This window comes from Corvus brachyrhynchos, unplaced genomic scaffold (assembly GCF_000691975.1).
Source record: "Corvus brachyrhynchos isolate BGI_N302 unplaced genomic scaffold, ASM69197v1 scaffold503, whole genome shotgun sequence".
NCBI lineage: Eukaryota > Metazoa > Chordata > Aves > Passeriformes > Corvidae > Corvus > Corvus brachyrhynchos.
This window is the reverse complement of record NW_008236952.1, coordinates 171,569-183,357: the sequence shown is the minus strand read 5'-3', so window position 1 is coordinate 183,357 and position 11,789 is coordinate 171,569. Positions and strand designations below refer to the sequence as shown.

Below are 11,789 nucleotides of genomic sequence, written 5' to 3'. Positions count from 1 at the left end.
GAGCAAGAAGAGACTTCTCTTTCTAAATGGACTGAACAAGGTTATTATGGAAGTGGTAAACAGACTGAACATCTTAAGGGTTGTCTTTTTACATTGTCAGTGGGAGAAGGGAGGAAGGTGGGGGGAGGAGGAGAGTTTTGAAGGTATGGTATAATTTTTTTTCCCCTCTTTTAGGTCTGTTAACAAACTTCTTTATATTCTTTTAAGTTTGGTTCCTGCTTTGCATTTCTCCTAATTCTTATCTCACAGAAGATAAACAGTAATGAGTATTTTGGACCAAACCACTACACTAAATTGGTGTTTCTGCCCGGTTACAGAACCAAACCCGCTACACTCCTGAGCCCCTTTCTAAAAGAGAACTGAGAGCATTTCTGGGAATGGTCAGGTGGGGTCTCCTATGCATACTCAACTTTGAGTTTATTGTTAAACCTCTATATGAGGCAGTTAATGAAAAGGACAAAGTCCTCATCTGGACTCCTGAATGCAGGAAAGCCGTTCCGGAATTGAAACATGCTTTAATGACTGCCCCTGCATTGGGACTACCAGACTTAGAAAAACCTTTTGAACTGCTTGTGCCTGAAAGTTCTCATTTGCCATTGGGGGTATTGACACAATGGCTGGGATCCTGGGAGAGACCCGTTGCGTACTTTTCTAAACAACTAGATGATGTCAGCATAGGATGGCCTTCTTGTCTTAGGGCAGTAGTGGCAACAGTCCTCCTAATCCAGAAAGCAAAAAAATTAACCCTGGGACAGCAATTGACTGGTTTTGCGCCCCATACTTACAGCGGTGTTGGAACAAAAAGGAGGACACTGGTTATCACCAAGCGGGATATTAAAATATCAGGCAGTATTGTTAGAACAAGATGATGTGTAGTTAAAAGTAACTAACCTGAATCCAGTAGTGTTCTTAGAAATTGACCTGGAAAACAGGGAACCAACCCATGATTGCTTGCAGACCATTGAACTGGTGTAGTCCAGTTGAGATGACCTATAGGACACTCCCTTGGAAAAAGTGGATTGGGAACTCTTTGTGGATGGGAGCAGCTTGGTGAAAAATGGAATCCGAAAAGCAGGGTATGCAGTGGTAACTCAGCATGAGGTAATAGAAGCCAAAGCCCTAACCCCCCCCCCACATCGACTCAGAAAGCAGAACTGATTGCACTGATGAGAGTGTTAGAGCTCACACAGGATAAGACTCTAATTATTTGGACTGACTCAAAATTTGCTTTTGGAGTGGTCCATGCCCATGGAGCCATTTAGAATGAGAGAGGGCTGTTAACCTCTCAGGGATCCCCTGTGAAACATGGACAAATAATACAGAGATTGTTAGAAGGGGTGCAGTTACCTTGAAAGGTGGCAATAATGCATTGTAAAGCTCATCAATTTGGAGACACCCCAGTAAATACTGGAAATTGTCTGGCTGATAAAGTGGCCAAGGAGGCTGCTGGTGGGAACACCCTATTAGCTTTACCTGAGAAATATCAGCATTTGGACAAGGAGGCTGCCGATTATCAGGCTGAAGAAGAGAAATTGGCAAAATTGTTAGATGTTGAAAAGAGTCCTGAAGGACAGTGGATAACACCCAGCAAACAGGCAATAATTCCCCAACATCTTATAAGAAAAATCGCAGAGGAACAACATAAGGTAACTCACTGGGGAAGAGTCTATGGTAGAAGCAGGGAAGCCTCAAATGTTGAGCGTACAAATGACTGGTATCATGAAAATCATTGTTAAAAAGTGCCAGACCTGTTTAAAGAACAATACATATCAAATTAAACAGCCTACACCTGGGACTGCTAAGAAAGGAAATTGTCCAGGAGGCTATCGGCAAATAGACTTTGCAGAGCTTCCACATCAAAATGGGTACAGATATTTACTGGTTGTCCTGGGGTGACTGTATGATACTGTATTCCCTATTGACTGCTTACTGCCCAGACATAAATCCTGTGCCTTTAAGCCAGATCCGAGACAGAGAGGGGGAAGGGGGTGGAATTCTTTTGGCAGCTGTGTTCAAAAACACAGATAATTCGCTGGTTCTTGCCCCAGCCCTTGGCTCTGCAGCAGGGAAGAGAGTTGCATTCCTTTGCTTTTTAGCTAGCTTCTTGTTCATTAGCTGAGGCAAGAAGTTTTCGTGGGACTGTGGCTTTTTCTTTTTTCTCCTGGAACTGTTCAGCTTTGCTCCGGTCCTGAACACCATCACTGGGAAGCCCCACACCAAGGCCTGGAGGGGCCCACACCATACCCCAGCTCCAGAGAGAGCAGAGCCACACCTACAGAAAGGACTCTGAATCTACCAGGTCTTCTCCACAGTGAGAGGTTTTATTATCTAACATTATTCATTTTTTTTCTCTCTTGTGCCTGCATGCACCCCGCTTGTCAAATAAACAGGTTTTTTTTCACTTTCCTCCAAGAAATTTCTTTCCTAACCTGTGGGGGAGGGGCTGCCGAAACCTGCCTTCCATTAGAGGAGACGTTCATCTCAGGACATTTCCTCTTAATTTGTCTCAAACCGAGACACTGGTACTGGTAGATACTTTTTCAAGATGGCCAGAAGCTTTTTCTTGTCACACCAACAAAGCTAGGGAGGTGGTAAAGGTTTTGTTGAAGGAAATTATCCTGAGGTTTGGAGTGCCTGTGGGAATGTTATCAGATAGAGGTTCGCACTTCATTGCTAATAGTGCAAAGCCCAGCTAAAACATTAGGGGTGAAATGGAACTTGCACACCCCATGAAGACCTCAGTCAAGTGGGAAAGTAGAAAGAATGAATGAGAGTATAGAGACAAATTAGCAAGATTTTCCAGGAATCATATTTTAAAAGGCCAGACACCCTTCCCTTGGCCTTACTGAGGGTATGAATTAGAACTACATCCAAGGAAATGGTGAGCCCATAGGAAATACTGTACAGGCGACCATATCAGGTTACAGAAAGCAAAGGGAATATCCAAATCAGTGGGGATCAGAGTCTAACAGAATTTGTGCCGGTTTGGCCAAATTTAGAAATATATCCTCTGAGAGAAGGCAGGTTACAAACCACTCCTCCCCCACCAGGTTCGGGAAAAAGAAACTTTTTCCTCGAAGGAAAATGAAAAAGATAAAAACTATTTAACAAACACACGGGAAAAGGATAATACTGCTAAATAATAAAACCTCTCGCTGTAGAGAAAAAACCTGGGAAAATATTAGAGTCCTCCCTTTGGTCTCCCTCCTCCTCGGAGCTGGGACTTGGCCCAGGGCCAGGCCCTCTGTGCTTGGTGGAAAGTCCTCCCGATGTGTTCTGATATTGAAGCAGTCCAGCAGAAAAAGGGAAAAAAAAATCTGAAATTCCAGGAAAACCAAAGTTCAACTCTCTGGAGGAAAGAAACTGAAAAACTGCTGAACAAGCAAGCAGGGTGCCTCTCCGCTCCTCTCCCACTGCAGCAGAACACAGAAGCCCAAAAACAAAAAGCCGAGAACGAGAATGTTTTATCTCTGTCTGTGTCCTTGAGGGTTTTTTTCTCTCTCCACTCAGGCTCAGTTTAAAAGCATAGAAAGGTATATATACTAATTTCTGGGCATAGTGCAGCAATAGGGAATACAACATCAAGTCACCCCAAGACAATTATATCCCTAGGGAAGGTGTTGTTTTCTCTCCACAGATATGCTGTGCTGGCAGCACCCATGACATTGGACATCGCAGCCCATCCTTACCAACTTGGAGACTGGGTGTACCTGAAAACCTGGACTGAAGAACCTTTCCAACAAAAGTGGAAGGGACCATTTCAAGTGCTGCTAATTGTCAATACTGCTCTGAAGGTGCAAGGAGTAGATTCATGGATCTATTACAGCCAAATCAAACCATTGCCAGCACCAGAAAGGACTGCTGAAGCCACAGGACCCACGTACCTCAAGTTAACCAGACATTAATTTTGTTGATTGTAGTTTTGTGGACTGGAATAACAAGGGTTAAGGCCGATGCTCTTCAACCCATGTTACCTCAGTGAGAGAAAGACAGAAACATCTGGGCATTATTGGCAAGGAAAGTGATGAATTCATCCTCCTGCATAAGTGCAGGGGATTCAGTAGGATCAATGTATAGCTCCTGCTTGGTGGGATTTCCAACTCCTTTAGAAGTACTAAAAAATGTCACCATGTTACAAAACTTAGAAGTTTTACAAAACTCTCACTGAAAACCAGGAAATAAACTCTCCAACCAATTTTTTTTGTTAGAAAGCTGACATTACTTTATTAACAGTGCTGGATGCATGGGGATTTCTCCTCAAAGCATGAATAAGCAGCAACCTAACAGATCTGGTTATATAATGAAACTAATATGCATTCATCACATTTCTATTACATATTCATTACATTTCCTGAATACGTGCATATATGCTAATTATTTATGTGAACTTATTTGGATATGAGTAGGGGTCTTTGGAGGATCTTTGGTGGTCATTTGGGAACATCCCATTCCTCAAAATTCCCTTTTATGGTCCTGCATCTTTCTGATGAATCTTCTTTCCTTGAGAGTATCTCAAATATGTGATCAGGTTATGATGCACTTCTCTTATCATTCTTTGCTCTGGCACTCCATCTCTGTTCTCAAAACTAAGACATCTGCTAGTACATATTAATCACTAATATAAGTAAACAAGGAAGCATTAGCTAACACAAGACTATTAGTCACAAATGTAGGGAGTTAACACAAGGCCACATAATATCTGGCATTTGTACTAAGGACTGCATGGTACCAAACTAAGCATTAACCGTGGATATAGGGATCATACACGATTGTGCTTGTAGCAGGTTGACCTTGGTTTGGTGCCAGGTGCCCACTAAGTCACTCCACCATTCCCTTTCCCAATGCAAGACGGGAGAGAATAAGATAGAGAACAACCATCAGGGTGAGATAAGGCAGTTTTATTACAGTGAAAGAAAGAAGCAAGATTCTGCACGCACATAAGCTAAAGAAAAAATAAGTCAATCTCTACTTCCCATTAGCAGTGATGTTTGGACACGTCCTGGGAAGCAGGGCTTCAGCATGCGTAATGGTTTCTTCGGAAGGAAAACACTGAGGAATCACGAAACCCCCCCTTCCTCCTCTCTCCCTTAGCTTATATATCTGAGCTGACGTCATATGGTATGGAATATCCCTTTGGCTAATTTGGGTCAGCTGGCCTGGTTGTGTCCCCTCCCAGGATCTTGCAAACTCCCATCCCCTTTGATGGGGGAGGGAATGTTAGAGGGACAGCACTATTCGGCAGTAGCCAAAACACTGGTCTGTTATCAACACCCGTCCAGCTACTAATGCAAAGCACAGCACTGTAAGGGCTGTGAACTTTACCTTGGTCAGACCTAATACAGTGCTATAGTTAAAAGAATTTTCCAACATCTTCCCCCACTGCTGCATAGACTCCTTCTTAAAGAAATATAACTTGTTCAGCAGCAAAAGCAACCAAAATGAATAATATTTTTGTTCTCAAACTTTCAACAAAAGTTACTGACCTGAATTGCAGCCAGGATGGAAAATTACTATGACTAAAGACCACTGTCTTGTGGGCCTAGAAACAGCAGTCCAAAGTGAGAGCCTTTGAGTTTTCCCAGACTGCAGTGGGCTGCAACCAGCAACCTCCCTCTGAGTGAGGCCTCTCAGAGTCAGCAAACTCAAATTTGCTATACTTGGAGGATCGCCAAACAATGACAATGGATCCTGGGCTGATACTCCCACTACTCAAGGCTCAACCCTTCACCCGCTCAGAAGATGCAAAGGCATCTGAAGTGAGTATTTCACTGAATTAGATGGGAATTTTTCACAGGTATCTTGTACAGAATCCTTATGTCTGTGTGCGTGAGAGTGTGAATATGCTACAGCAAACGTATCAGGAATGCTACTCTCCTAGATTCTCAAGGACATTAGATTTGTAAGTTAGGCCTCAAAGAAAGTTACTGTTGTGGTATAGTAAATCCTATATGAATCCTTTCCTAAATTGTTTGACTTAAGTAATCGGTTAAGTTAAATGCTGTTAAGTGCTGTTAAGTTAAATTAAGTGCTGTTGGGCCTTTAGACTGTATTCCTTTTTATCTTTACCCTTTCCTATCCTTTTGTCTGCCCCCCCTCAGCCTCCACATAGATAGTTTTGCATTTATTTTGGTTTGAATTGATTGATTTTGGATTTTTGTTGGCTTTTTTCTCTGTGTGTTTTATCCATCTAGTAAGTAGTAGAGTGAACCTTGCCACAAACTTTGTCATGCTGTTGCTTTTATATGAAACCTGTTTTTGCTGATACCTTTGCCAGTGATTCTTTAAGTGACCTTAAAACACTCATTCACAACAGCTCCATACACTCCACCCCCTCCATTACACAGTCAGCCACCCCCTCGCCTTACCTGCCCTGCCCATCCCTCCTAAGGAGCCTGTAACCAACCAACATGGCAGTGAACACCTTTTTGTGGGTAAAACACCTTCTCTTTTTGTATACTTTTGCTATCAATATTGCTGTTGTTATTGTGTGTGTCTTATTCCATTGTGTTGTGCTTTCAGTAAATTGTTATTTCAACCAATAGTCTCTGCTTGTCCCTCCCTTACTGGGCGGGGTGAGGGAAGGGGAGTGGCTTATTTGGAGTTTAACTTCTGGATGGTGTTAAAACCAGCACACTCACCAAATATGCATCAAGTGATAACCTGCACTAACTTGCTCAGCCGTTCTGCCAGCAGTACCTGTCTGTATGTGTGTGGTAATACTTACATTGATGTAGCACCCAGCAAGAAAATGGAGAAACAGAAGCCCCTCCTGTACCTGCAGATCTCAGTGTCTGTGCCAATAAGGTTCTGAAGGACAGAATACACCTGAGATTCTCCATGTCCATTTGGCCATGCTTTCCACAGCTAGTTTAAATGCCTTCCCTCTGCTGAGTCACATAACACATGCTGCCATTGGAAATAGGGAGAAAGAACCCAGGAGTCCAAATGTTACTCCCAAATCTAGAACAACATAAGAGGCTTTTCTGTCACAGAAATCTCAGTGACAGAGTTGTGAAATTGTTGGTATCACCTCCTCAGCCCAACAATGACAAGTTGGCCTGGTGAGGACACTGCTGTTCAGTTTGCCATGTGAGGGGAGAAATAGAGTTTTATAGGGCAGATGTCATAAGCAGTCAGTTACTAGATAGCGAACATAGACAATCTAATTGCCATTAGGTCGGGAGGCAGGAGAGGGGAAAGCATCTGTAGGCCACTGAAGACATTGCTGATACTGTAAGACTTTTACAGGAAAAATTTTAACCTTTTAAAACCTTGACTCAGTTACAGTAGAAATCTATACAGCTGTGAGTTACTACCAGAAAACTGATATGCATCTTCCTTCTGGAAAGCAAACTACCTTTAAGGTTCTTAAAACACCTTAGTAAGCTTGGGGCTGACAGTGGATGTTCTATACAAGTTGATTCCAAACACTGGATTTACGAGAAAGTACAGGTTCATGATATTTCTTTCATTAGATCTTACTGAAGACATTCTGATGACACCATCATCCACACAGGGGTATCCATGAATACAGTGATATCCAAAGTGCGCTGCTACCACTGAATGATACTTGGTAAATGCTTGAGGTGACATTCAAGTCAATCATAAGGATCTTTCTCAAGTAAACAAACATTTAAGCCAGAAATGTGATATGAAGGAAAAAAAGAGAGCAGATTTACACAGCAATCTTCAGAATAAGAAAGGCTAACAAAGCACATAATCTCAGCTTTCTAACCTTAGCTTCTGAAAATCTAGAATAGTCAAATAGTAGCTTTCTTTGGCATGAGAAGCAACCAAGATAATATCCTTTCCCCAGAAGTCTTATCTTTATTTACTGAAGCAGAGTAATAAATGGTTTTCTGATCTTTGAATTTTTTGTGTTTTGTTTTTTTTTTGTTGTTTTTAAGAACTCCCCGAAGAGGGATAAAGACATTTATTTTTGTTGAAATTAACTGTGCAAACCCCAAGATTCATCAGTGTAAGGCAATATTACTCCAGATACCTAAAAACTTATCTGTCTCCTTTTAACCTGTAAAGTCTCTCATAAGAGCCCGAAAACTGATCTCAGGTTCTTGTACACATCAAGCTGAGACTGATACAGATAACCATCCCACAGCTTGTGGAGTGCAGTATTTGATGAAAGAAGTGAGAGGGCTGCTGGTAGTACAGTCTGCCTTGAAACAGGTCATTATGATTGACCTTGGCTTTCTCTAGTAATTCAACAAGCACCTACCAAATGTCATTTGAGGTAAAGGAAGGGAAAATGGAAGGAATGACGAGAAACCTCTCAAGGCCATAGAAGAGATCTGCAAAAGCAAGTCCAGAGGAGGGCCATATAGATGATTAGAGGGATGAAACACCTCTCCTATCAGGAAATGCTGAGAGAGTTGGGGCTGTTGAGCCTGGAGAAGAGAAGGCTCTGGGGACACCTCATTGCTGCCTTTCAGTACTTGAAGTGGGCCTATAAGAAGGATGGGGACAGACTTTTTAGTAGGGCCTGTGGCAATAGGACAAGGGCTGATGTTTTTAACCTGAAAGTGAGTAGATTCAGACTAGATACAAGGAAGAAGTTTTTTTAAATGAAGGTGGTAAAACACTGGCATAGGTTGCCCAGAGAGGTGGTGGATGCCCCATCCCTGGAAACATTCAAGGTAAGGTTGGACAAGGCTCTGAGCAACCTGATCTAGTTGAAGATGTCCCTGCTCATTGCAAGGGGGTTGGACTAGATGACCTTTAAAGGTCCCTTGCAACCCAAATTATTTTATGGTACTATTATTTCTGGCAAGCAGAATAATTTTGCTCTCTAGCCATCCCTACATATACTCCCAAACCCATTGCATTGGTCCTTTCTTACCCCTGAACAGAGGAATGCCCTGCAGCCAGCTGCTCCAAGCTCTCTCTTCCACTCAAATGGCACAAAGGGACTGCACAGATCCTTGCTCTGTATTTGCCAGTCACTTGTGCTTTACATCAGAAAATAGAATCAAAAAATTCCAGACAAAGCCCAAAGAGGGTCTTTGAGAGTCTCCTCAGTGACTTAAAGAGCTGTACCCACCAACACAGGGTCCAATTCCTGTCTTCTACTGTAGTAATAATGAATGAAGGAAATACCTGAAGGCCCAACTCCAGAGAAACTTTCAGAAGAGTGATGTCTGGCAAGCTGTCCATGAGTGTTGCTATTTTAAATGCATCCTGGGCAAGTTTGAAGATGTGTGATGAGGAGTGGATATTTTTCTGAATGGATTCTAACACTGTTTCCAGCCTCTGAACATCACCTGCAAAGTGTAAACAGAATCACCAAAGCAGAACAAGCTTCCAAAACATACAGAAATGCATTATAATTGAGCTTGCCTTTGCTACGAAATAGTACATTTCAATTATACACATTTTGATTTTATAAACCTTCCATAATTAAATTACATGAACAAAAGATATGACCACAAATTCCTCTAGTGCCTGATGGTGTTAGTGTAGTACATGGCCAAAAGTCATCCCGATTTGTGAATTTTAGAAGTGATTTGTCTACTCCTGGGTTTCACAGTCTATATTGTGTCAGAAGAACAAAAGGCTGTCTCATCAGCCTCAAATCAAGCCCATCTGGCTACTGTCTAACTAGTTTAACCACTTTTCTAGAAAATTAAGTGACAGGTTTAAGTCAGTTCAGTTTGTTGTTCCCATTTCAAGCTCCTGTTAGACTGCAATTTGAATTCCTAAACACAGGTTTTATAACCTGTTTATTCCATGAAATATTAAAGGCATACACTTAGTTGAGTATGTAATTGACAGCAATGTACCTTTGGCTGCTGTCAGCATGGTAGATGCTAGCTCACACTGCTGGGATTCGATGTGACTTAGGGTGAACCAGCGGGGATACCGGTTTGGAACAACTGATGCAATGTGGTGTGGACGGGACGTATCTCCCAAAGGAGCCATAGATTCCAATACTAGCAACCTGGAATAAGAAAGAAATACTCTTTCATCAAATCATCATTATATTAGGTTACTAATAAGCAAAACTAAAGCTGCAAGAACACTTGACCTTGTTTATTAAATGTGCAGTTTTGGGTATAAAGATATTGGAAAAACATTTCTTTTCTTGGGGAATCTTAAAAGTCCATTTGCCAAATTTGCCTACATCAGCGGGCATCTGTAAGAATTCACAGGACAATTAAGCCATTGTGCTGGTTTGGGCTGGGGTAGGGTGAATTTTCTTCACAGTGGCTAGTATGGGGCTATGTTTTGGATTTGTGGCCTTTGCTGCTTTTGGCACTGCCAAGCTGGTGAGGAGGCTGGAGGTGCATGGGAGGTTGGGAGGAGACACAGCTGGGACAGGTGACCTAAACTGACCAAAGGGATATTTCAGATCATATGGCCTCATGCTCATTATATAAAGCGAGGGGAAGAAGGAGGAAGGGGAGGGAGGACATGTTTGGAGTGATGGCATTTGTCTTCCCAAATCACCATTGTGTGTGATGGGCCCTGCTTTCCTGGAGATGGCTGAACACCTGACTGCCCATGGGAAGCAGTGAATTAATTTCTTGCTTTGCTTTGCTTGTGTTCATGTGTTTTGCTTTACCTATTAAACTGTCTTATCTTAACCCAGGAGTTCTTTTGCTTTTACCCTTCAGATTCTCTCCCCCATCCTGCTGGTGGGGCAATGGGCAAGAAACTGTGTGGGGCTTGGTGGCTGGCTGGGATTAAACCATGACAGCCATTCATTAGCCAAGGCAGCAGAGACTTTCTGCATCATCCATAGAGTTGAAGCTTTTTTTCTCCTGCCTTATTTCAGTCTTTGAACCACAGTCCTCAGTAAGGAAAGTGGAGTAGTTCTCCATCATACTGAGAACATGTAAGTATTTTCCAGTATTTGGAATATACTTTCTTCACTTGTATATGCTCAAAGTAAGGGAGAAGGATATTCAACAAATCCTAAGGGTTTTGACCTTGCAATAAATTCAGACATACCAAAAAAAGACATTTTGCTGTTCATATATGAAGTAATTTTTAAAGTCCTTAAACTGTAGTCTACCAATAATAATGTGGATGTTAATATGAAAAGATACTTCCCTTTTGTTTTGTATCAAGAGTCAAATCTCTTCCCTAGTACTACTGAGACACCGCTATATAGCTTTATGTATGTAAAAATAAAATACATATAAATTCCCCAGCTGATTTTTTCCAAGCACAGAGGGGGGATAAAAAACATGCATTATTAAATCATTTCAACAAACAGGAAAAATCCTAACTAACATAATGCAAAAAGGATTATTAGGTTATGAGTAACACCAAATAGACAAAGATCATGAAAGGAAAATCTGTCACTTTGAATTTCATTGCCAGTTTCTATGTTCCTTTGCTGTGAAAAGAAATGCTGTTGTGAATTGGTGGCTTTCATGCAATTTTGGCAAGATTAGGGAACATTATAACAAGCATAAGCAGATTTATCATTCTTCACTTTTTTGCCCTTTCAAACATCAAGTATTTTGCTAGGTTTTAGCAAAGCTACTTTGTGATTAAACATCACCATTAAAGGCTGACTCAAAGCCTGGGTTGAAATTCAGGCTTAACAGGGAATCAGCCAAACAAAGCCAAACATTTGAGTTCAGATTCCAAGTGAGTAGTCAACTAGGTCACTGCAGATCCACATTCTCCAAGGCTGTACTCCATATGTTTCAGTGCTGCAAGCAGAGAACTGTAGACAGAAGTGACCATCAAGGTTAGCATACCCTGTCCTTGCAGACCTGAGGTGCATGTATGAAAGGCCTTATGGTCTCAGATTCTATTGATTT

At 41.8% G+C, this 11,789-nt stretch overlaps 1 protein-coding gene across 1 annotated transcript in view; it reads right to left on the bottom strand.

Moving 5' to 3' along the window:
• Window positions 1-659: 659 nt before the first annotated feature.
• Window positions 660-11,789, bottom strand: part of LOC103611673 (zinc finger SWIM domain-containing protein 6) — a 101,255-nt gene continuing 90,125 nt past the window's right edge. The window contains exons 11-14 of the mRNA XM_008629221.1: window positions 9,795-9,952; window positions 9,112-9,275; window positions 1,474-1,518; window positions 660-719 (exon numbers count right to left, since the gene is read on the bottom strand). Of these exons, the coding sequence (XP_008627443.1) occupies window positions 660-719; window positions 1,474-1,518; window positions 9,112-9,275; window positions 9,795-9,952 (427 nt within the window). The remainder of the gene's footprint in view (window positions 720-1,473; window positions 1,519-9,111; window positions 9,276-9,794; window positions 9,953-11,789) is intronic.